Source organism: Bos mutus, chromosome 6 (assembly GCF_027580195.1).
Source record: "Bos mutus isolate GX-2022 chromosome 6, NWIPB_WYAK_1.1, whole genome shotgun sequence".
Classification (NCBI taxonomy): domain Eukaryota; kingdom Metazoa; phylum Chordata; class Mammalia; order Artiodactyla; family Bovidae; genus Bos; species Bos mutus.
The window spans coordinates 18,132,050-18,158,778 of record NC_091622.1 but is presented as its reverse complement, the minus strand read 5'-3'; the positions used below and the strand labels follow the sequence as shown (position 1 = coordinate 18,158,778).

The 26,729-nt window shown below is 38.3% G+C and overlaps 1 protein-coding gene across 2 annotated transcripts in view; it reads right to left on the bottom strand.

Moving 5' to 3' along the window:
- DKK2 (dickkopf WNT signaling pathway inhibitor 2) overlaps positions 1 to 26,393 on the bottom strand; it is a 124,102-nt gene extending 97,709 nt beyond the window's left edge. Inside the window, exon 1 of one of the 2 annotated variants that reach the window (XM_070372044.1) lies at positions 25,416 to 26,393. In XM_070372044.1, the coding sequence (XP_070228145.1) occupies positions 25,416 to 25,676 (261 nt within the window). In that variant the 5' untranslated portion in view covers positions 25,677 to 26,393. The remainder of the gene's footprint in view (positions 1 to 25,415) is intronic. The other variant, XM_005887301.3, reaches the window with a different exon arrangement.
- Between the last annotated feature and the right edge of the window lie 336 nt (positions 26,394 to 26,729).

Sequence of the window (26,729 nt, the reverse complement as noted above, 5' to 3'; positions counted from 1 at the left end):
AAAGGAATTCTAGATTACTTACTAATGGACCAGTTCAAAAGGTTCATGTCTATCATCTTCAAGCACAGAAAGAAAATTCTCCTCAGTTTTCATACTAGAAAATTATAACATGCCCTTCCTTAGCTAATGCTCATTCAGTAATGTTTGTAGGACTGGGGAATTCAAAAGTAAAATAAAAACAGTGGAATTCAAAAGTAATGTTGCAGCTGAGGAAGGGCCTAGGCTAATCTCCACTGGCAAGAATCAGAACCACTGAGAGTCCATACAACAGTGTGGGTTTGGAAAGAGGAACCAGAGAATCTGAACTTGTTCTGGATTCATGAAATATTACTACAAACAAGAAGCTCAAAAAAACCATGAAAGGGCTAGAAATCTCCAGCTGGAAGGGTAGGGGGGGAGATGAGTTCTTATTTTCAACATATGTATTAATTATTGAACAAAGCAGGATAGGAGTTTGCAGCTGGAAGGGGTAGAGCAAAGGAAAAAAGAAATTTTATTTCAGAATAAATTTATGAAATCATGCTTCAACAAGGGAACTTGCAGCTGGGGGAGGGCAAAGGGACAGCAATATTTTTCAAGTAAGTCACTTTAATAAAATATGCAAACCCTCACTTTGACAGCATTGGAAGGGACGTTCTTGAATCAGTATCAAAGTGGACTAAGGCATTTTCTTATGTGAACAAAAAAACAGTTTTAGGCTCCTTGGACAACAGAGATTTTTCTTTTAATGAGTACTTGCTAACCAGTTCTCTAAATCTGTGTCATTCTGTGGGAATTCTTCTCGAATTACAGGGAATAAGATTTTGGCCCCAGGTGACTGACTGTTCCTCAATTGTTCAAGTTCGTACTTCAAAAGAATTTATTTTCCTCTAAGGATCCCAAAGCATTTTGCCATCTGTGAAGCGTACCATCACTTTATCGGTTTAAATGAGCTGTTTTTTACACTAAAAAACAAAAAAAAAGTATACTTTTTATTACTCCCATTTAAATGACTTGATTTACCTTCCAGTAGGCTGTCTTGTTTCTTGTTTTTTTTTGTTTTGTTTTGTTTTGTTTTTTTAACCTTAAACAGATCCTTTTATTGCAGTGCTTATCAGAGCTTTTATTTACTGATGGGAAGCCAACAATGATACAATAACATCTATACTCATGTGTGCGCTTTGAGTTAGATGACAGCCATGAGTCTTGATTAAACCCTCATCAACTAAAGACTATACACTATTCCATGATTCCCTTTCAAAGTATAGGTTAACTCTGTATTAAGATTAATAAACATGAGAGCCATTAGGCAATAAAAATAGATAATACTTCTATTCCTTTTTTAAAATTGAAATAATCTACTAAATTGTGAAGGAATGAATAAAATGGAGTCTACAATGCCAAAGCTTCTCAAGTGGCTCAGATGGTAAAGAATCTGCCCACAATGCAGGAGACGCAGGTTTGATCACTGGGTCAGGAAGATCCTCTGGAGGAGGGTGTTGGAATCTGCTCCATTATTCTTGCCTGGAGAACCCCATGGACATGGGAGCCTGGCAGGCTACAGTCCATTGAGTCGCAAAGTCAGACACAACTGAGCCACTAACACTAACTAACTACAATGCCAAGAGAGCACTGAAATGGAGCCAGGAGACCTTCGGGTAAGCAGACCTATGCATGAACTTTGAACTGGGCCACAGTGTCCTGAAAGAACGCTTACACAGCAGACTCTCGAATAATAACAACCTTAGCAACTAATTAAGTACAGACAAAAATGGTTCCAGTCAGCCAGCCCCAATCATAATTTCTGCAATACGACTTATATCAGATTCTTCCTTTTACATTAAAAACCTTTTGGTTTTCAACTCTCCTCAGAGTACATTTGGGTTTCTACCAGATTTTGTGTCTCCAGAATTATAATTCCTAAGGCCCCAAATAAATGCTTTTGTTGCCTTACAGCAATGGTCTTATTTTTTGGTTGACAAAATACAAATGAAGTACCTTCACACAATCTTTCACTCTTATCAGATCAGATCAGATCAGTCGCTCAGTCATGTCCGACTCTTTGCGACCCCATAAATCGCAGCACGCCAGGCCTCCCTGTCCATCACCAACTCCCAGAGTTCACTCAGACTTCACTCTTATCAATTTAAGCTAAATCCAGTATTTAATTTAAATAACATTTGTAAGAGAGGACAGGGACATTTGTCTTTTTTTTTTTTTCTTTCTATGTTCCCAGTTCTAGGACAATACTTGTCATATAAAAGGTTCTCAAAAATTTGTGGTTAAGAGAATAAATGTTGGGTTCAATTTTAGTAAGAGGTGACAAGTCTCAGAACCTAAAACTAAAGAGAATGGATCAAGTTGCCTTTCTAGTTCTCCTGTTAAGTACTAAAATTCCTGAAAGTTTCCTATTTACTTTGCTCCAAACCACTGAAATAGAAAGACCAAGAGTTTGCAAAAGAGAATTATCCTCAAACTTTTGAGTCTAAGAACCCTATTAGAATCTTAGAAACTATTGAGGGCTCCCAAAAGCTTTTCTTTATGTTTGTGACAGCTATCAATAATGACCACATCAGACATTAAAGCTTTTTAAGGCACAATATTTAATAGTTCATTTCAAAAGAATAACATAACCCCATTATTTCTTATGAAAAATAACTATATTCTCTAAAACAGGAGAAAACTGTAGTGAGAAGCATGGAATTGTTCTACATTTTTCAAAATCTCTTTAAAGTCTGAGTTAGCAGAAGACAGCTGGATTCTCTTATCTGCTTCTGCATTTAATCTCTTGTGATATGTTGTTTTGGTTGAAGCAGATAAAGAAAATCTGGCTTCACTTAGATATGTAGTTCAAAAGGGGAGGAGTATCTTAATAGCTTTTTCATATAATTATGAATATTCTTCTTTGATTACTATACCAAAACTCAACAGATGGTAGTTTCTTAAAGGTTAGTTACAATATAGAACCCAAGGCCATATTAATGAAACATTCATACTGTATTACATTAAAATCCTTTGCTGTCCTTTGCAACATCATCCATTGATCTTTTAGGAAATGTTGGTTCACAGACTTAAACAGACCTTGAAAAATCATATCTTATCATGGCAGCAAATATCATGAGCTGTTTTCCTTGAATTAACAGGTTCATTTTGTCCATTTCTGAGAAAACACTTGCTAAATACTTGCTAAGTCTGAATAACTACAGCTTGTTTTTCAATAATTCTTTCAGATTAAAAAAAAAAAAAAACTGCTGTCACTGAAAAACAGCAGCAAGTTCAACTTGCAACTCAAGTACTGCAGTTGTATAATGAGATGCAACAGAAGGGCTTTATGCATATTTTCTATTTCATCACACAGAATGTTTAAAGATATGCACAATTAAATTTTACTGCTTCTTCAAGGACATTCTTAAGGTAAAATACATATGCTTGTGTGCATGTATGTAAGTATAACTTTATTATGAGTATGTTGGTGAAGAACACAATGGCTATTGGCACAATTTGGTGCCATTATATTGATTCATGCTAAGACACCAGCAAGTTTACTCACCATTTTTTTGCACTGTTTTTGATAACTTATTAAATAACATCTTAAGTCCTGGATATACCCAAGAGTCTGTGCACCAAACATTAAGAACCACTTAGGTAAGGCAATATTTTCATGCTAATAAATTAGAGAAAGTAATTTTTACTCTTAAAGAAAAGAATTAGTATCTACCTCTATTCTCTTTAGAACAGGAAGTAGCTAACCAGATATAACCTACCGTTCATGTAATAAAAATCACTTTAATCACATTCACCAAATGCAACAGGCAAAATGCATCCAAAGCTAAACTGCTGAAATATCTCCTATCCCATACAAGCAATCTTGCTGAAGGGAAAGTTTAAACACAGGTTTTAAAGATATTTCAATCTGCTTTACTACAGCTTAAGAATTATCACCTACTTTACAAGCAAGGAACCCACGAAGCAAATAGATTTAATAAAATTCCCAATAGAAGAGTTCAGCAAAAGGTTTTTCTACATGCGATTAAGTCCATCCAGGATTCATATTAGCTGCAGCACTGAGGCCTTAGCATTAATATTCTCTTCATCTCTAGTAAGTAATTTCATCTCTATCAAATCGCCTAAGAAGTTGCAGAAATAGGATAGAGACATGTTTTGTAGAAAGGGTTGCTTACTGAAGCCATGAATCCTCTTCTAAGGATTAGAAAAGAGGTTAGGGAGAAAATACCCTCAGTAAGCAGAGTAAGGTGAGTAAGCAGAGGGATATCTAGGCTCATAGATCAGGGGAATATGCCAAAAGGTGGGATATGTGAGGGGCAAAGAGGCTCATCACTGGTTGGATAGGAAACTCATAAAGGCTTTAACTACATTCTCTAAGGTCTGAGTCCTACTTTTATTCAACTCTCCCTAATCTGTTTACCATAGTGTCAACATATGACTTCCAAACATCACTTTTAAAATGATAATACTTCTTAAAGGGTATGCTCAGAGATATTTACCTCTCTCTCAACTCTCATCTGCCAATCTCACCTTAGTGGATCATCCCCAAGTTATACACGGGTTCTCAGATCTCTCTTTGGTATTACCTTTTAATTTTTTATGTTTAAAATATATTAAAGCATATTTGGTACATGCAAGATATATTTAAATATGTGTATATTGTAAAGTGTAACTATGAACACACCATCTAACCCAAGAACTAGAACAATATCAATAATTCATCTCAATTTAGTATATCTCCTATATTTCAACCCTCCTGACTCTCCAAAATTAACACTGTCTTCCATATTATTTATATATTATTTCCTGTCACTAACCATTATATTTCAAAGCTTCATTTGTGCTCAGGTCTAGCTATAGTTCATTTATGTATCTTCACTGTTCCATAACACTCCACAGCATTAATATACCATAATTTACATATACATTCTTTTGTCTATAAGCTTGGTTGTTTCCTGTTTTTTTATACTACACACCATGATGCTATAGCCCTTTTATACATATCTTTTGGTGCACATAAATAAACATTTCTCTGGGTTATACCCTCAGGAGTCTTAGGAGTAGAACTACTAGATCAGAGATTATAGGAACATTTATAATTACAAGGCATTGTCAAGGGATTATAGATGGCACTAGTGGTAAAGAAGCTGCCTGCCAAAGGTTTGTGATTCGATCCCTGGGTCGGGAAGATCCCCTGGAGAAGGAAATGTCAACCCACTCCAGTATTCTTGCCTGGGGAATTCCACGGACAGAGGAGACTGGTAGCAATCCACAGAGTCACAAAGAGTGGGACAAAACTGAAGTGACTTAGCACACAAGCACGTAGCCAGGGGCTTACGTGCATATAGTGATTACACACTCATGAACAATATACTGAAATTCCAGAGATTCTCTTACACACTTGGTATTATCAAGTTTTTAATTTTTCATCATCCAGCGTATGTTAAAAGGAAAGTCAGTATCTTAATTTGCATTCTCTTTATTATTAATTAATATTGATACTTTATTCAAATTTTCTTTGGCCATTTTATTACTCTTAAGTGCCTATTCATGGTTTGTTTTTTTTTTTTCATTTTTATGGAATGTTTACCCTGGTTTTAATTTCTTGTTAACTCACAGGAATTTGCTGAATATTCTAGACACTAATCCTTTGTCATACAAGATTTGGGTTGGCTACATGTGCTGCTTCCAGTTATTATCCAGTTCCATGTACTATCCCAGTTAGTGATATACTTTTCCTTTATGGTATCATTGGGTAGGCCAGCATTCTTACTTTTAACATAGTCAAATTTATCATCTATTTTCTGGTTGGTGCCTTGCTTTTTAAAATCCTTCTCCTTTTCATGATTCAAAAAATATTTATTGTATTTTCTTCTAAATGTTTTTCATTTTATTCTTTTTGCATGAAAATACTAATTCATTTAGAGTTGATCTTAGTATTTAGTATGGTAATGTTACAATAACAGATTTTTCCATATAGATACTCAATTTTCCAGGATCAGTTTTTAAATAGTTCCTCTGTCTCTTAATGATCCACGTCTCAATCTTTACCTTGACTCTCTAATCTATTTCATTGGTTAATTTGTCAATATCACTAGATCAACTAATACAGTCTTATATTTTTCATATCCCAAGACATAAATACTAAGTCCTGTAAATGGGATTACAGAATAACCCAAAAATTTGGCAAAATAAAATATTTTTTGTAGTTAAAATGAAATACAATTTTCCTCATGTGTCTATGACAGATCAATCATTTATTGGTAATGTGGTGCTGGTTTAGTTGCTAAGTCGTATCCAACTCTTTGCAACCCCATGGACTGTAGCCTGCTAGGCTCCTTTGTCCATGAGATTCTCCAGGCAAGCATACTGGAGTGGGTTGCCATTTCCTTCTCCAATATAAGAAAACACTAAAAAAGATAAATTGAATAATTATGATAAAAACTGAGACCAGGATAAATGGCATAATAACATCATAACACTTCTTGTATGATATCATTTCCCCTACTTCTAAACAATAAATTAGGCCTGCTCTTTCAAAGAATCAAACAAGAGCAAAAGTTATTTAAAAGTCTGAGTTTGGAGAACTAAGTCACATCTCAATACCATCTGAGCCACAAGGGACGTCCTAAAAGACTATTAGAGAATCTAGTGGCCAATCTAAGAAATCATTCTCCTTGTCTGCTAGCTATGTATATAACATAGAGAAAAACCCAAAAGAAGAAGACCCCAAAAAGCCAAAGAGAAGTGTCAAGAAAACAAACTAAGACATGGGTTTTGGTGCTGTCTGGTCACTTAAAAAATGACTGAGGAATCCAGTATAACAAAGAACAGGATTTTCAAAATGTTTTTGTTTTTATAGGCTACGGTCAGTAAATGCTACTTGAGTAATTTTTCCTGCCCTGGCAATGCAGACTTGATGACTGAATTGGTTTTTAGGATACCAGATTTTTTAATACTCTAAATGTATACAGATATAACACTTCCTAGACTATATAATAAATATGTTTCTCATGTTTGTATGAAGGTATTTTCTTGGGAAGTTCTGCTTTGCCCTATGTGGTGGTGTTGTTCTTCAGTTGCTAAGTCCTGTCCAACTCCTTGCAACCCCCTGGGCTGCAGCAACCAGACTTCCCTGTCTACTATCTCCCACAGTTTGCTCAAATTCATGCCCATTGAGTCGGTGATTCTATCTAACCATCTTATTCTCTGCCGCCCCTTCTTTTGCCTTCAATCTTCCCCAGCATCAGGGTCTTTTCCAGTGAGTCAGCTCTTCACATCAGTTGGCCAAAGTATTGGAGTTTCCGCTTCAGCATTGGTCCTTCCAATGAATATTCAGGGTTGAGCTTCTCCTAAGTTCAATTGCTAAGTCAATTTTCTATGAACTACTGTTAATTCACAAGCAGAAATGCCTGTTTTGATCTATGGATATGTTTTTAAGATAGAGCTAAGGGGCTTTCCTGAGGGACTGAACATGAATGCATGGGAAAAAAAGAAGTTACAGATGAATCCAAGCCTTTTTGTTTGAGCAATTAGAAAAACAGATTTACCATCAAACGGGTTGAGGGAATCCATGGGTGCTACAGCTTTGGAAAAGGGAAAAGATGATTTTGACATGGTCAGTGTGAAATACGTATTAGTGGAAATGTTAGGTGGACATTTATTATTCTGAAGTTCAAGACAGGGGTATTGCTAAGAAATACAAATATGAGAGTCACTGGCATACAGTGGTATTTAAAGACAAAAGATCATTAACTCTCAAAGGAAATGGCTATAAATTGCATCATAGTGTCAGCAGACTGGTTTCCATGTTCAAGAAATTATAGTTAGTTTGTCATGATTTAATCTAAGTAAACCTGTGTCTTTCCTTTGGTAAATCTATTTCCATAAGTATTTAATTTTATAATCTGCTTTGTAATGTAGGCCACAATCAGTATCAAACTCATCATTCTATGGAATAAACCATCACTTTTTGAAAATTAGGATATCTCTTCCATATTATATCATTCCTTTTAGATCAAAGGCAATAGCTGAATTATCTTAAAACAGTGGGCTAAAATCACTTCTGAGTAATAAACTTTTCTTTCTTGAGCTGAGCTGAGTAATTATGTCTACTTATCTAAAGGCAAAGCCAATCAGATTTGTAGGACATATTTGAGTAAAGATGAATAGCTTTTGGTAAAGAAGACATCATTTTTCAGAATTATCTTTTGTGAGAAAGAATCAGAGTCAGGGCAGGAATACAATCTATGGCACTAAATTATGTTACCATCTACTTCCCTCATTATTCCCACTTATGTTTTTCCTACTTGGACATATTCATTATAAGTGGTTGTTAGAAGCAGCTGTTACTAAGATGGAAAGGAATAAGAAAGTTCTTAAATATTGCTGTCTTTAAAAAAAAAAAAAACTAGAACATCTGGGTTCTGCACTAAGAAATATTTTCGGTGAGACTGAAATGATTATGTAAAAGATTATGTAGAAAAGAACAACTACATTTCTTCCTTGTTGCCTGCATTTTAAAAAATCTCCTTTTACTTTCACAGTTGTTTTTGTAAAATACTATGAAAAGTATTTAAAGAAATTGTCTAGTTTTGCTTATTTTTAAACCCTTGACGACTATTTAACATTGGAATATGGTTGCTCTATATATACTGATGATTGGAAGACTACCATCCTATGTATGTACAATTTTTAGCTTTGTTTATGTATTGCAGCAGTATTTTCCTTCTCTAAGAAACTTTCCCACCCTTCTGAGACGCCCCCCAAATCCTAAGAGGTGAGAGGAGGGAACGTGAATGACAAAACACAATATAAAAGAGGAAATCAAAACCAAAAAGCTGGCCCAGACTCCTAGAACAAACCCTGTACCCTGGGTCCCAGCTAAGTATGAGTTAGAGGGCTATGTTATCACCTTACTTGGGGCTGTTATTGTTAGCCCGGTATATCTGTTGTCACTGGAAAACAGCATAGCCAAGTCATACTTCCCAGTGGAGGAAAACGTGGTGTCAGAATTTCAAGAAGGTCCAAATTAGGACACCTGTGTGCCAGATAGGCGCAGCTGCACAGGCGGGCTGGCCGGGGCCTCAGGACGTCATCTGCTCAGCACATGAAATGCCAGTTTCTTTGCTAAAGATGGGCTTGAAGGATGGGATTCTTTAAAGGGAAAGCTCACTACTCGGCTGTGACATCCTTAGCCTTTCTCAGATTTTAAAATAAACAATTTTAGGAAGAGGGGATTAAAGGCTTATGTCTGAGAGATGACAAGTAGAGTATACAGTGAGCTCCAGAAGAACTGCCTCAGAAGTTCTCCTTCAGATCGGCATTTGGCTTTTCATTCTGGTGACTGATGAAGTATGACTATAACTCTCAGAATATTCCAGGTGTTAAGCATGTGCAAATTCCAAAAATACTCTGTGTTCTTGTCACCGGGTTTGCAACAATCAGACCAGCAAGGAACTCTCTCTCTTCCCTAGTTCCCTTAAGCTGTAAAGAGCCATCTGGCCCCTACCTTGACTGACTAACCTTTAATGAAATTCTGGTCAGAGAAAACATGGCGGACAACCCAGAGCAATTGAACAATTAGTGTTAATTGTTTTTTCTTCCCCACTAAAACTGACATCTAGAATAGTATAAACTATTTGCAGTTTGGGATCTGAATTTCCCATAGCCTATCTTTAGGTTCTTACCTAGCAATCTGTTGTTATCTTTAAGTGACCATTAGTAATTATTATATATTTAAAAGTTTTGTATTTCTTTTAATGGATATATATATACTCTACTCAGCTTGAAGCTTGTAGCAACTGTGATTTCTTCTTCAGAGATGAGAAAACAAAGTTCATAATAGTTTCCAGAGCTTATATGCACAGTTCTATAAAGTTGTTAAATTCCTGAAAAAATAAATAAAACCCAATATGGAAAAGTCTCATTCACTTTTACAAAAAAAAAAAAAAATGTGTGTTCTTTCCATTGCATTCATCAAGACAAAACTTTTCTGTATTAAAACTATACTCAAATAACTCTGAGTTTGAAGCTGATCCATCATGGGACCACAGATGCCAAATACTGAGCTCGCTTACAATGCATATGGTCACTTTTTTTAGCATTTTCCTTCCTGCCTGCCTGCCTCCCTCAAGTATTTACTGAGGGCTCTGCACATGACAGGTGCTATAGGGTATTGAGACGATGAACTAATGTTATTAATACAGTGAAATTAACAGAAATTTCTTGACATAAAGTAGGTTCTCAACAAATGCTGGTTGTACTATCTTCTAGAAGCAAGGACTTGTGTATTGCTTAGATATCCAACCATAGTACCAACCACACTGATGCTGTTTGTAGGATATTGGTAGAAATGTGCTGGAGAGGTACAGTCACAACATGGTTAATATCAGGCTACATTATCCATGGGGCAGGCAATGACTAAAGTTTGGAGGTCAGCCTGTTTATCCTGCTTAATTTTGTGTTTAAGACACAAGTAGCTATCATTTATGGTCTTCCTCTCCTTTCCATGCATCTTAGCTTCAGAATATCACTCCTTCAGTTCCTCATATTAAATCTTATTATGATGATTGATACTAGCTCTTCATTGAACGTGCCATTCTTTAATCTGCTATCAGGGATTTGAAATTAATAATTTGTCCAAGGCTCTGGCCACTCTACCTTGATTCCCTGAGATATTTTAAAGAGTTCTTTAAAATTAGGACTATCTTACTTCCACAATTAGAGCGTTTTCTCCAGCTAGTCTCTGACTCTCCCAGAAATGGACTTTTTTTATAAAACAGAATTACTCGTGAGGTTGGGCTACATTTTTTTATTGCTGTCTACTAAGAACCAGAACTGTATTTTGGTCTGTCTTAACTTTTTAACTGACAGGCTATCAAATATAGCTGTTCTTTTGTGTTGAAAGCTTGTATTTTTTTGACAAAAAAATTCACAGCACTCATTCCAGTCCAATTTGTAATCAATCACTGGGGTGGCTGTGGCACAAGACCTGAGTGTTGGTCACTTGTGCTTTTAACAATGAGAACCAAAATAGACAATGGTTTAGTCACCGTGTGTTGTAGCTGGTGTGGCCAGGGCCCCATTGGAAATGCGACTTCCAGAAGGTTTTTCTTGTTAAAAACCAATTTCCTTCTAAAGAGTGTTGGGAAGATAGCAGGAGGGCACACAGGCAAGGAAACTTACAAGGATTTCCAAAGAGCATTTTGGAAGCATTGGATTAATTTTGAACAATTGAAAAAACATTTTTACTGAGTTAAGCTGTTTAGTCTTTTCTATGAAACTTTAATAGAATGCGTTTGCATTAAAAAAATAACTTTTGACAGACCATCTTTTCTTTTTTTTTCCCCTGACCTCAGTGCATATATTTTAACTAAAAAGTGGTACATGAAGTAACGGGTGTCATCAGACTGGACTCTAGGGAAATGCGCCGGTGTGATTTGCTCTTGCTTCCTCTTTCACAGAAAGAGTGGGTTTTGGGTGGGGAACACACTAGTGGCTTGCACTCATTAATTGCTTCCTGAAGTTCCTGCTTCCCTGAGAAATGGTAACCATATTACATAAATTCCAGCCAGGTTCTTTCTCCTAGAGTGGACTTGATTACAAGGTGACATGACAGATTTGTTTAAGGCTATCAGCCAAACTGAGGGTATACCACCTTAAAGCAATCAACATTGAACTGTTTACAGTTATAGCTACAATACTGATTCTGTGACTCCGAATGCCTTTTGGAGCTTTTGGGAATTGGTTTCACCCAGTGTACCACATTTCTTCGATGTCCTCACCTTCCGTGGGATATTTTGTTTATGGAAAGAACACAAAGGCACTCGGTAATCAAGGATTTCAAATACAGTATGTTAATCAGCATATATAACCTTGTTTATGGTCATAAAGTTATGGCCTTCGATAAACATGTCGACTATTTCTGAAGTTGATTTCAAAAGAAAGGTCTAAATGACAATATCAAAGGAATGAGTTTTCTGCAGTGACCAATTTGGAAAATAAATGCTTAAGCGTGCTCGTTTAGAAAAACGTGTGACATCATTTTAAACTTGCACTTTACCACACTCTTTCTTTAATACATTTCAGTCCACCTGTTCCTCCACCCCTGTTTTAGGAACTTGCCCACCTTAATTAACACAACCCTTCTACCATTCGTTCTGAGGTCACCAGACTCTCACCCTTCCACTAGTACCATTTTGCTGTTTCCTACCATGCTTCTAATTCCTTGTGAGCCTGCCTTTTTCTGGGCCAGGAAGATCCCTGGAGGAGGAAATGGCAACTCACTCCAGTATTCTTGCCTGGGAAATCCCATAGACGGAGGAGCCTGGCGGGCTACAGCCCATGGGGTTGCAAAAGAGTCTGAGCTACTAAACAACTGCCTCTTCCCATTTATGTTTTCCAAGTGCTTTTGTACATAATAAAATTAAGATCCAACTTCCTCCAGGAGCAGTGAGGCACTGACACACAGGAAAAAATAATAAAAATTTAATTCCTTCCAAAATATTTGGAACAGAAAAGGCAGGCAGGCACCACCTCTTAACATGATCACCATAATGTCCAGCATGTCAGACCTTTTCTTAACAGGTTGATGAATACAGTATAACTCTTCAAGGACAGCCTGACTGTCTGTCAAAGGAACCAGAGTATATTCTGTGAAAAATGGCTAAAATAAGTAGATACCTTTTCTGTCAGTGAGGAAGTGTTTTTACATAGAGATCAATATCCAGCTTCATTTTATTCAAGTTTCACTTACAGCAGCACACAGAAGGTTCCTGTTCTTAACATAATTAAAGTCCGGGTAACCAGATAACTAAGAGATACAAGTGTTCCTCTTAAAAATCTGCATAAAAAGGAAAACTCATCAAACTGTTCAGCTCTCATACCGTACTGAAAATAGAGGCTTAAACCGGACAATATATGGGAGTCTCATTCAACCTTAAAATTCCAACCGGCTTCCTCAAATACACTATATTTGTTTTTATGGCTACTTATACCAAGGACCCAGTAGAACATATGTGTCTAATAAATGTTTGTTGACTGTGATCGTAGCATCTAATACCTCTAAGAAGTAAGCAATTAGCAAGCTGACTGGCTTACCAGAAGAATTTAATCACATCTGAATTCTCAAACATACCAGTAAAAAGTCTTTAGCTGGATTCTCTGGCATCCAATTTATATGAGGCTGCGGCATAGCATGATTAAGTAGACTCAAGTAAAACTGCTTGGCTTTAAACCCTAGCTCTGCCACTCATCAGCTGTGTGGTCTCAGGGCCAAAGTATGAGGTATAAGGTAACTGACGTTGTTGTGTGCCAAGCTGAGAAGTGTAGACTTCATGCCCTAGAAGTGAACATTTCTAGAACAGCTTTATCAGAGTTTTTACTTTAGAAAGCTCACTTCTGAAATAGTGCGGAGGATGGTTTGAAGAAGCAAAAAACTACCACACTATTGTAATGTTCCCCTGGGAAATGATAATGGTCCGAATCAAGGCCATGAGAGCTGGGATGACAAGAAAACAACAAAAGCAATCATTATTGAAGAAGAAGAAGAATCCTCTAAATTAGAGGATAATTACTAAGGAGCAGGAACGGCAAGCAGGAAGCCTGCACTGTTTATAGCCTGAACAAATGTTTGGGTGAGATCCCTGCACATGTAACATGAAAGATCAGAGCTGCTACACTGTTCACTAGGAAATGCCAACTTAGCAACACAACAGTATGTTTTCACCAGCTTTGAAAAATACCCACTTTCCTGTTTGAAGGGTTTGTGGCAAAAATCTATTTTGTCTGTCACAATTAATGTGATCTCACAGCCATACAACTTGACTTTACAATTGGCTGTTTCCCTGAAATTTATGCTTTGTGAACCCTATAACATATATATGTTATATGCGTAACATATATGCCCAAAATATGATGCTCAAGTTTAGTTCCAGAACTTTAAAATACACTTACTTCTATTATAGAGACCCTTATTATGCCTTTCCAAGACATTTTAAAAATATATAAACAGTAACATATCTTATACATGATAGAATAAAAACGCAGAGGGCTCTTCTTGAAGTCATAGGCAGGATATTCTAATAGCAGGCTGTCTGTAGCCTGCAGGAATAAAAGTAATAATTATCATAATAACATCACCAAGTTCTAATCAGAAATGTGGAAGTATTACTACTGGCACTTATTTTTTCCCAAGAAACCCAAGAGAATCAAGACAAAAAGGCAAAGAAAGAAAACAAAAGCGAAGAAACACCTTCCACACTCGGTCTTTCTTTCTTTAAAAAAAAAAAGAGGCAGTCTATCAAAACAGAAACTGAACTTATAATTCCAGAATCATAATCACCTAGAATTACTTATTCTTGGTTTAACACTAATTCAGATTTATCGTTCATAAATTCAGAGTGGAAAGGTCTTTAGTTTTTTCATTAAAACAGCCTCTAAAGATATAATGTAAATAAGCAATGCTTTATATTTTGCAAACAGATAAGATAAAACACCATCATTACAGGCCCTACTTTTCTGATGAGAAAACTAAAGCTTGAAGGTGTCAGATGATTTCTTCATGTCCAGCGTGTTAGACAATAGGCTAACCAGGTCTTCTCAATCTATAGTCCAGGCTGTGTCACGTTCCCCTGCTATCCTATGTAGAAACTGTATCCTCAACTGTATACTCTTAGAAATAAAGTATGATGATACACATTCTGGGCACACACCCAGAAAGAACGATACTAATGTGGGATAACAGACTAACATTAAGATGTCTGAAACATCCAAGTACCAAACACAGCATTGTTTTAAGTCACTTACTCCTGAAATAGAGAGGCAGAGATTCGGTCCATCCCAGGTGAAGAGCTCCCCTACATCGAGACCAGAGGCTGATAGGCAGCTAAGAAGGGAAGGTGGGAGCAGTCTGAGATGACGGATGCGTCATTCCATGAAAACCTGCTTGCCTCTGCTGTCTACCTTCCCTCACTGGGGCTGACTCCTCAAGTACTACTGATCTCCAACCATCATGCCCTGAGTTTGCTGCAAGGCAAGGGCAATAGCAGACGGGTCAGTGGTTTTTCAAACAACAGGTTTTGGTCAGTCTATTCTATAGTGATGACTAGTATTCAAAGATAAAGAGCAAAGAGAACAGAGCAAGAGAGTAGCACAGCGCAGAATAGAAGGAAAGGACTAAAGAATTTTTTTTTTTTTTGCCTGGCCTGCTGCAGTCCATGGGGTCACAAAGAGTCAGACACGACTGAGCGACTGAACAACTGCATCTTAAGAGTATTTATTGTTGAAACTTCTATCAGGGTTGTGTGCATGCGTGTGTGCATGTTCTGGATTACAAAGGAAAATGTTTTTCTTTGGTAGAGACTCTCTTCAGCCAGGCTTCCTGCTAAATGCATTATTAAAGTATCATGACTAAAAGAGCAGGCAAGGATAATATAGCCAAAGCCCTGTCATTTCATTAATTTTCTTTAAATCCTACTGACACAGTTGTCATCATGGTATTGTATTCTTTACTAATACATTTTATCACACACAAATTGAGAGCTGAAAGGGGGTTCTATATATAATTTATCTCCCATTAGTTTTTTTAATCAACTGAAGTTAATTCGTCTGCAGAGCTTTGTTATTATTTGAAAGGCCCTTGCTAGAAGTCAGAAGATACAAGTTTCAGCAGAAGTTTCTTTGTCACAGGCAAAGTATTATTTGTAGTATTAGAGCAGATCACAACAGTCTCCCAAATTGCTTCCCTCATATGTAAAATAAGCTGAGTTAAACTTGGTGATTTCTAATGTATATCCCAGCTCTAAGCATGCCCACCTTAGTCTGTTATACAAGTTCTTGAAACCTGCAGGTGATAAAAGTTTTTCTTGGTTCTTTCTATAACACTCTCCATCTTGATTAATAGTGATTAAGCACACTTTAAGAATCTTCTTATTCAGTTATTAAATATCAAGCACTTTTAAGAGTGTATCAGGTAAATGTTGAGTAAATGTATAAATGTCGAGGTTTCTCACTCTAAAAATTAATAGTCATTTATAAGATTGGAAGTAGCAAAAAATGACTCTTTAGTGAATAGTTCAAGCTATAAAAACGAACATTACATATTGCTTAAAATATTTGTGTGCATATTATAATATGTAACATTTAATAAGCATAAATAATAGATACTTGCATCTTCTCATCAGATATTAATGTAACAAGTTCATCATAGAGGGAAAAAAATTGGAGGCCATTTAAATCCCAAGGATTCAAATACACAAAGTTCAAGAAACAAAAGCATTGATAGGAATGTACACAGCTTTCATTGATCAGCAGCGAGTGACGAAACAGACCAGAGCATAAGAAGTTGGGGTAATCAGACTAGATTCTTGTGACCTGCATTAGTCTGACCCCGGGAACTTTCTAGCAGGCTTTTTTATAACATTTAGAAATCAAAAAGACCTGGTTGCCTGATTCCTGACAATTTGATGTTAACCATAAAAGGTTACATTTCGATATGGAGATTTGTTTGTTTCTGGAAGGACTTCCAAAACAGTTGAGCAGGCAAGGAGGCTCAGTAGTTTAAACAAACATACCTCCATAAGTGACAAACGATTTCAAATAAGGAAATAATGGGTTTCCCTGATGGCTCAGATAGTATAGAATCTGCCTGCAATGCAGGAGACATAAGAGACCCGGGTTCGATCCCTGAGTCTGGAAGATCCCCTAGAGAAGGAAATGGCAATCCACTCAGTATTCTTGCCTGAAAAAAATTCCATGGACAGAGGAGCTTGGCAGGCTGCAGTCCAAAGGGTCTCGAAGAGTCAGACACAACTGAGTGACTAAGCACAGCACACCCACACACAAGGAAAGAAAAGAAGATGGAACAGAAAGAAAAGAGAACTGGGGAGAGAATGTGAAGGAATGCCCACATTTATAGCACAACGCTGTGGAGGAATCAGTGAAAACCATAAAGAGGGATGAACCAGAGCGGAAAAGAAAAATTTGTAATATTACAGAAGTAGGGGAATGTATTAGGTATAAGAGATAGATAACAGGCTACAGAGTATACAGGATGGGGACTAGAAAACAGACTTTGGATTTCAAGTGACAAATTAAGACAGTGCTCGTTGAGCCAAATTTCAAAAGGCTGAGATGAAATTAGAATGAGCAAGTGAACACTGTTGTTTGACTCTGAGCCGTCATCTCAGTTGATTGATTTTAAATGACGGTTTCCCCATCTGAATGAAGGTTTTTAGCTCATTACCAGATAGAAACTCTTACTGGCAGTTTATATCTAATACATTGAAAGAAGTATATTACATACTCCAGTGAGTTGACTTTCACTCTCAATTTAACATTATCAAAATATTTCCAGATTACCTGAATCTTAAAAAAAAGAACTCAAAACAAACAAGGGGATGGAATGGGAATAATGAGCTCTGAATCTATGAGTCCGCCTCGTACATGACAGGCTGACACTCAAAGAGGGTTTTAAGTCTTTCAAATTCTTAGCAAGCTCTTCGGGGTCCAAGCACTCTGCATAAAGTGTCAAGAAGTTTGTGTCTACACGGGTTGTCTTACTTTAGAGAATATCAAATTAATGCTGTTGGCAGCTGACTCTAATATGTTTTTCAACTGTTTTGGTTCCTATGCTTAAATAACTAATATTGCCATCCCTGTTAGGACCCCCTCCTATCATGGTTGTATTTTTAATGTCTGGTACACTCTTGCTTCTGTGTAATTTCACCAATTATTCAATTACGTAATATTTTGCTTTTTTTTACAACACTGACCTATTATCACTTTTAATGCTAACATGCAGTACAGGAAACATGATAGCATATGTATGTGTGTATATGTATGTTTTTTTGTCTTGTTTTCTTCTGATTGACAATTCTTGGCATTGGTGTAATTGAGTTCATTTGTTTCCTTCATGTATATCATATGCATTCATTTAGTTACTCCTGCCCATCTTGGTGGGGAAAATTAAGTAGCCACTTTCTATTTTTTACAGGAGCACTTGACCTTACATATTTCTGTAATGGTAATAGAAATAATAACATCAGTTAAATGACTGAGTGCACTTTCCTCTTCCTCCCTGTTGCCCAGTAAGTTGAGTGTTATTACTATTATGGTTGCTATTGTTATTATTATCCTATTTTACAGATTTTTTTAAAAAGGACCAGAGATTAAGTGGCTTTTCCAAAGCCATTAAGCTAGCCAGATGCAATTGAGAAAAACTCCCCTAGGAGTTCTGTTACGAAACTCTAGTGCTGCTACAAATCAACCGATTATCTGAAAGGCAGTTAGGAGGAGGTCAAAAGTAAAGGAAAAACAAAACCGATAGCAAGTTCTAAATGGCTTCTCCCTCTCTGATCAGAGTGTGATGGATGCCAGCCAGACCAATGGAAAGTCACTCCAGAGAGGCCGCTGGGAAGGCCCCCACATTGCTGATGTCAGTGGGCACACGGTGTCACTTAGAGGCAGGGGGGTGGGTACTGTGTGGTGGTTACGGAGAGCAAAATAGGATTTATGCAATAGCGTTCCTTTCTACTCGCGGCAATGCAATAATTTAATGGAGAAGAGTAGGAGAAAGAAAGAGGGTGTGTGTGTGTGTGTGTGCATGCGTGTGTTAGTGAATTTTCTCTGGCAGGGAGGCAAGTAAAGGCAGAGATGACACTACTATGTGCCTGCTTTTGAGTCCATAAACTATTCTCATACTCTGGCTACTCAGAGTAGCAGTTGGCATCAACTGCTTGATGGTTTGGGTTTGGGTTTTGCTATGGTTTTTAATGAACCTAGAGTCATACCTGTGTGAGTCGAAAATAGAATAGGGAAGAATAAAATAAAGGTCCATGTCTCCTCTTAACTCTGTATTGTATAGATAGTGTACCCATGTCTTATTTGGCTGGACACTGTGGCAGCGCAGCCTGGTAGGTAACTATTCAGGCTCTAACACTACATCACTTAGGTCCATGTTGTGGCTTTCTGCACCTACTGCTGTGTGACTGGTACAAATGGCAAAACCCCTCTGTGTCCCAGGAGAATTATTGCTTTATCATTTATAAAAAGAAGGGCAATATTAGGACTTACTCGCTTCAAAGGGCTACTGAGAGAATGAAAAAAATTAATTCAAATGAAGTTTTTGAAGCAATGCCTGGCAGAGTAAATAAGTAACAAATGGAACCTCTTACTATAATTTAATGTGTGCTATACCAACTTGCAAGCCAATTTAAGAAAATGATATCGGAAAGCCACTCTTGTCTTCCAGTCCTGGGAAGGACATTCTTATTCTACATGATAAAGCATAACATGGAGAGCTAAAATTTTTACGAGATATTTGGATAAATCTAACACTTAAAAAAGTCTCTCTCCCTAATTGTAATGCTTTGTTTTTCTAATTAATTTTCATATTCATTCACTGCTTTTATTTATTTGCTTGCTTTAGACAGGGTGGGATAGCTAAAACGTTGTATGATAATGAAATATTTAAATTTAAGCTATTGTATGTACCAAAATTATAATACTTAAGTAGAATCAACCAATTAAATTAGACCCTGCAATATATTTCAAAAGATATCTGATGCACATTTGTCCCTTTTATCTGACTGTGGAAAAGAGATAAGTAACTTATTAAAATATTTACTACTTTTCTGTTTTGCTGATTTTATTCCTACATTGAAGCACATAGATAAATCTAAGCTACTATTAAAATCCCACAAACGTAGTATCCTAATCAGGTTCACTGGTTGTGGATAAAAGTTAAAATACTAATTCTGTTTTTAGTGCTGCATAAACTGAGTTAAAATACGTCAGTTTATATCTGATATTGAAATCTCTTCTGCCTCAATGGTTTCTGATTTAATTTACCATTACAAAGACAAGGATTTACAGGATGAACTGTCCCTAAGGACTCTGATTAGACGTTGGTGTTACTCATGGTCTTCCTTTCTTGTTTTGAACCCAAAGAAGTGGGCAGTAACCCAAAACTGTTAACATGAGAGACTCATTGGGAAGCCACTATTTAAAATATTTGGATGTTGACTTTCCTCCTGTGGACAGATGTTCCTATCAAAAAAAAACAATCACCCATATTTTATATCAGTTGACCTCTGTGTGTGGGAGAATGGTTTATATTTATTCTGGAAAACAACAACAACAACTATTAGAGAAAAATATATCGTTCTCTAATTCCTGGAAAGTAAAGCGGGAACAGAGGAAGAAAAACAATTAACTTCTGCTTTCCTTAAACAGTAATACTAAAGTTTTGTTTTACATTCCATATTAACATATTTCTATGTAATCTTAAAGCAATGTTACATGACACAAAAATCTATCTATTATTATTAATTTTGTTTTGGGGAGGTTGCTTCAGATTTTTTAAAAAAATGACTCTAAGAGGAATATAAATATTGCATAAATGTTTTCAATGGTTAAATAATTAACTAGGAGTAGCTTTATCACCTTTATGACTAGAGGTATAATGAAGCAAAATGACTTAAAAGGGCCATGAGGAAATCACAAAAATAAGATTGTAACTCTTTTCAATGCTACATCAATACCAAAGAATGAACAGCCAGAAGAGACTGAGTCTAAAATACTAAATATACTGACTATTATAAAGGCCTCTGTAATTTAACAGGTCATTTTACTGTACACTTAATATAACTGTGCAGGGAAAAGAAGAAGAAAGCACGATAGTCTCCTAGGTACCCTTCTATTACATTGCTTTCTCTACTTTAAAAATTATACGATTTGAAACATCCTGGGAAGGAGTCTGTATCAGAGAGGAGTACTCAAGAAGACTATGGTAAGGTCAGAGTCACAGCTGGAGTGAGTTTAAGTAACCTTGTCCTTTGCTTTCTCTTCTCTAACACAGAAATGAAATGATGGATGTCCCCACTTAGATTATCATTAAAATACTTTCTTGCTATTCACTAGGTAACGTTCACTTGTGTCAACCATCAACTCTCTACTGTCGATAAAGAAAGAAAAGAAGTAGTGTAGTGTATTTCAAATATTTTTGTTTGTTTGTTTGGAAAGAATTAATTTTAGAGATGACTTGCTTTCCCGATTACGTTTAGTGTCAACTGAAGTACAGAGGAGATAGCAAATATTTAACCTCTAAGAGGGGAAAGTTGGGCTGGGATTTTCAGAAAAAGGTCACGGCTAATTTTAGAAAGTTAAGCGATCACCTCCAGAAAATAGGATATATAGTTTTTTTCAATGAGCATTTTCATGAGTGCATGCAAATAGATATGGCATTTTTATTAAAGAAAATTCAGAAAAAAATATTAGTGTTCTCTTACCAACTTCCTCAAGCTTCTGTTTTAGTGTATTTCAAGCATTCTTTTCTTACAACATAATTTCATCAAACCCCTGTCCCTCAAATGTCCAAATTATATTAGAAAATAATGGAATCTGAATTTATATGAAACCAATTTCACCTTCTTTTTAGAGACATATACCAAGAAGCTTTTCTACCTTTAAAATATAATTATTTTTCACAGTTCTAATCATAAGTTTTACAAATACTTCAAATTCATACAGCGTTGTGTTCAAATTAAATCTGCTGGTCTCAAAAAACAAAACAAGGAGTAAAGGCTAAAAGAAGCAATTACAAACACATTCAAAAGATTTCTCATTCACATATAAAAAAAAATCACTGTTCATTTCAAGGGTAAACTGATTTTATAAATTGCTTTTTGAAAAAAAAATCTGCCTTTAAGGTGGCCTGCAAAAATCGATACCTCATACACCTGAGGTGATGTTGAGCAATAGTGTACTTAACAGAATATATTTGTTCACATGATACTGAAATTTTGTCTAATAATGCTTTTGATTTAGAAAGTTTGCAAGTCTCTTCATAAATTGAGATGTATAAATTATTCATATATAAGCTAGTTACAGTCCTACGATCTAATTTATCCAATATACATATACAAACGCATACTACCTTTTAAAACCCATCAGTAATAATAGATGCAAGTGGAAAGTCAAATTAAAACAATATGAATAATTCACCAAAATAATTTTTGCTACTTCTGTTTCCATCACCTGAATGAAGAGTAAGACATTCAACTTTCTATGGCAGTTTGAATCAAAACTCATAACTATGTCTTTGAAAACAAACCTAAGGATGAGAATTTTAACATCCCTGGAGAACAGTGGATTTTCTCTGGGCACCCTCTAAATCTTTCCTGAAATTCAAAGACAACTTTTCCAGAAGTGATTTACAAATAATCCACCTTGCTGACAGGACAAGTAGAATTCCTATAAATAAGAATATTTTCTTTATATGACATCAGACTACGGTGAATCAAGAAAACCTTGGAGCCCATTTAGCCTCATTTTCACGTTTGTAGATTAATGAATTATTAAATTTCTTCAACAATTTCTTCTGCAATAGCAATAACATTTTTATTTTTATTCTCCATTATGAAAATAAATCAGGAAAAGTAGACAATCATTCAACTTTCACTTAAGGAAAAGAAGACTAAAGACTAAGTTTCTGACACTCATACTTGAGGTTTTATCTTACAGTCTCTGGTCCCTGTATCTTTACTGTTCAGGGCTTCCCTGGTGGCTCAGACAGTAAAGAATCCACCTGCAGTGCGGGAGACCTGGATTCAATCCCTAGGTTGGGAAGACTCCCTGGAGGAGGGCATGGCAACACACACCAGTATTCTTGCCTGGAAAATCCCACGGACAGAGGAACCTGGCGGGCTACAGTCCACAGGGTCGCAAAGAGTCGAACACGACTCTTAGTCGGACTAAGTCAGTGACTGATTGACAGAACATCATCAATCAAAGACTGAGGATGGGAGACAGACATATTAGGCCTCAAAATGACACTATATAATTAGTTTTGACAGTTGGCATTTTACTTACAAATTTTCTCAATCAATTATTTTGTGATGGATAAAAATTCAGCTCAACTGAATTTTATTTGTAGTTTTTCTCCATAAAAGGATGTGGCCTCTTCCGTTTGGAACAATCTTTCTAATTTCCATTCCACTGTTGAAAATAAGAGTGCTAAAATTTTTGGTAACCACATAAGAAGTGGAAGTAAGAAGATAAAGAGGTCCATAAGTATTCAAAGAATTCCTCTACCTCTATAAGAAACAGTTTTTTTTTCTATTTGTTCCTTCACAGCAGTACACATTTTAGACCACCCGATAAACAAGTGCAAAGCCAGAATATACAAAAGATAATAATTTTATTTTCCAGCTATCTTCCTGTGATTCAACTCAGTGTTTCATTCCATGTTCCCACTGTCTCTAATATGTTACAATTTTCTCACAAATCCGATGTCAATTTTTAAGGATCCTGTATTACAATTAAGTGAATATAATGAAATATATTCCATTGAACCACTAAGATATGGAGAGCATAAAAGATATTCAACTCAAAAAAAAAAAGGAACTTCAACTGATGTATAAAAGAAATCTTCAATTTGAAGACATGCAACATAACTCAAATCCTCTTTAAGGAGCAGAAATTTGGAGAGATAGAAAAATAAGCAAACATATTTGTGTATGGATTGATATCAACACATAAGTGATAAGCCAGGTTTTTAGATGGATCCCACAGTCTAGCCCATATAACCCTATGGCTAGTGGTAGTACTGGTATAACTGATAATTTGACTGAGCAACATTAGGTGTTGGGGCCCATGGTGTCAGAAGCTTTTAAACTTCTTTACAGAAATTCACAGAATGTACATAGATTAGAATCAAAAGGAACCTCAAAGATTACTGGGTCCATCCCTCTGTTCTTGGCTGAACTCAACACGGCTCTTTTCAACAACTGATAAGGTGGAATTTGAAGTCAGTAACATTAGGGGAGAAAGTCAGATGATTTGGACTGAGCGCACCCTTTCTCTGTAAGCTTTGACCCATTGTGTGATGGGTTTCTAAGAGAATGCTGTCAGTTCCTATTGAAAACGGCAGAGCATTTCCTAACGAGGAGAAAAGAGCAATGAGAATGGTCTTGTAAGTGTGGATGGAGGTGTGTGCACATGTGTGAGAATATGCACAGGACATGTATGCCTGTGGTGTGTATGCAGATGTATAGTTTCTTATTTCCCCTGAGTCATTAAAAAGAATCCTGTGTTTGCAGACTTTGTTTTCCTTTCAGAGGAGAGCTGAAATGTTTGACATTTCAGAACCCAGGAAGCATTCTGGAACTGTAGAACTAGCAAAACTCTCCCCGTGAGAGGGCAGTAGGGGGCCAAGCAGAGCAGACTCTTCCCTGTGGTCCCTCCAAGACCGGGCTTGGCTGTCAATCTTCACCCTGACGCCTGCGCTGCGGGCATGGGCAGTGGAAGACGCTGCTGAGAGCGCGCACAGCAGCTGCAGCAGGCTCCTCTCGTAAAACGAGGAAACCCACAATCTGTGAGGCAATGAGCTGCCTTTATGAGTTGACAGTTGGGCTGTGTGAGGTGCCGGTGCTGCTGGGCAAACTGGCTCTCAGTCTTGGCTTCCCACAAAAGGAGCGGAAGGGGGAGCTGTAGTGGTTCCCAGTGCCCACAGGGCCCCCTTTCCTGGCTGCTGTGTGCTGGCCACAGCGGGTGCCGCGTGGAGCATGCGAGCTCTTCTCTCTGTGTCTGTTTGTGTAACTACTTGCATGACTGTCAATCTCCCTGTCTGCCTGTGTGACAGAGAGACAAAGATGCTCGGCAAAGTTTTCACTGGAAAACATACCTCGGGAGTTCTCCTGGCTATGTCCCAGGTACCCTGGTCCTCCGCACCTGATACTACCTCTGTCAGCTCATTATTTTGTTTCCTCTGGGATGATTTATATCCAGACGGGAGAAATGCACGGGTACTGAGGTTTTCTGTATGTGACCTAACTTCACGGAACTGAGAAGGAAGGAGAACCTGAAAAACGGTAAATTTTCCCTTCGGATTGTAAAGTGCATGGGATAAGAGCCCAGAAACTGGACTCAGACTGTCCGAATTGGAATCCCGCTCTGCCACCTACACTAAGTGTGTGCCTTGGGCAAATAGCTTCTACTCCTTGCCTAAGTTTCCTCATTTGCAGGGAAGGCATAATAACAGCGCCAAGCTCATAGGGTGGTGAAGATTAAATATATGGAAAACTCGTAGAACAATACCTGACACCCAATAGTTGCTGTGTGTTAGCTAGTAACAGCATCCTCGACATCCGCTGTGTTAAATGCGGAGAAGGATCGTCCTGCCCATTTTCCCCATCGGTACTCACTAGGGCTCCGTACATGCCCATATCCCAAAACAGAAATGACAAAGTACCCTATCCCCTATCCATCCCGCCCGCTCCATATCCTCCAGCACTCACACCCACACAGCCATCCCCACCAGCGCAATCGTGCATCTGGGAACCCCTCCCCAGCTATCCTGTGCGCCACACCTGGGGGCGCACTCCGTGTGGGCTAAGTCAAATGAAGTGCCCAAGAGCCCCGGTCCCTACCTCTTCTGGTTGAAGAGTGTATTGGGGGTATTTTCCTACCTGCCCCAGGTTTTTGCCCTTCTTACTGCCGCCGAAAGCCAGTCCTTGGTAAGTGCCCGCAGATCGATTGGCGGCCTGGGCAGGCGTCTCCCCGCCCAGAGAGGACTTGATGGAGTTGAGTTTGGCCCGTGAGCTGCCGAACTGTGAGCTCTCCACCATCAGCACCGCGGCCAGTAGGAGCAGGCAGCGGGAGGAGTCCTTGCCCCGCATCAATGCGGCCATCTCCCGGCGAGGGGTCCCCCGGGGAGGCGCAAAGCCCGCAAGGATGCGGATACAAATGGGAAGGAGGACCCCAACACGGGGCCCTGCACTCGGGGCGCCGGGACTCGCAGACTCTGTTCCCCCAACCCCACTTGGCTTTGGGGGCCCAGCACCGTATGAACTCAGTCTCAAGCCTCAGACCCGGAGTAAGCGCGACCCAAGCAAGACCCGCTTCTCCGCCAGGGCAGGAAGTTCTGCAGTAACTGGAAGCAATCAAAGGCGAGGCGCCTTCTCGCCAAGGAGGCGTGACCCGAGGTGCAAGCAGACCCAGCCCCACGGACCGCACCGCTTCCGTTGCTCCTTGCCCACACCTCCTCCGAGGTTCTGCCTCGGCTCTCAGAGGTCCAGTCCTCCTCTTAACTGCTCAGGAGGTCCACATGAGTTCGTTCTCCTTCGGCCTCAGTTGCGTTTTCTCTCCTCTCTTCCTTCTCTACCTCTTAGGTCTCAACCTCTGCGGGACTAAAGTCCTCCTTTTCAAAGTTAGCGGGCACTAATATGGGAGATCAGGAACCGCCCCCAGACCGGACCCTGGAGATCAGAGGCCAGCTAAGGTTTCCCACGCGCATGCAAAGTCGCCCGAAGCGGTGTTCAACCAGCCCGCAGCCAAGCGCTGCCAGGGATGCTGCGTTGCCCCGGGAGCTGCCCTGCGCTCCGCGCGGTCTCCCTCGCTGCGTCTGCTCTCTCACCGCCGCCCCCTTTGCTTTTTATAGCTTCTCACAGCCGGGTAGTTGGGGGGGTGTTCCCTCCGCCCCCAGTTTAAGAGTGACAAAGACTAAAACCGTTTCTATCACCCCCACGTCCCCGCCCGCCCCCTTTCTCTTTTTCTTGCGGCTTTTCCTTCTGAGGCTTCCCCTTAGGCTTCTCCTCGCCCCCTCCCACTACCCTTCCACCGAACAGCAACTGAGAAGATGGGATTTACCCCTAGAGTAACAGGCGGACTCCTAATTCCTGACAACCAACCGCACCAGAGGGTGGAAAAGCCTTTGCCAACAAACGGAGGGCAAATGTGGAAAT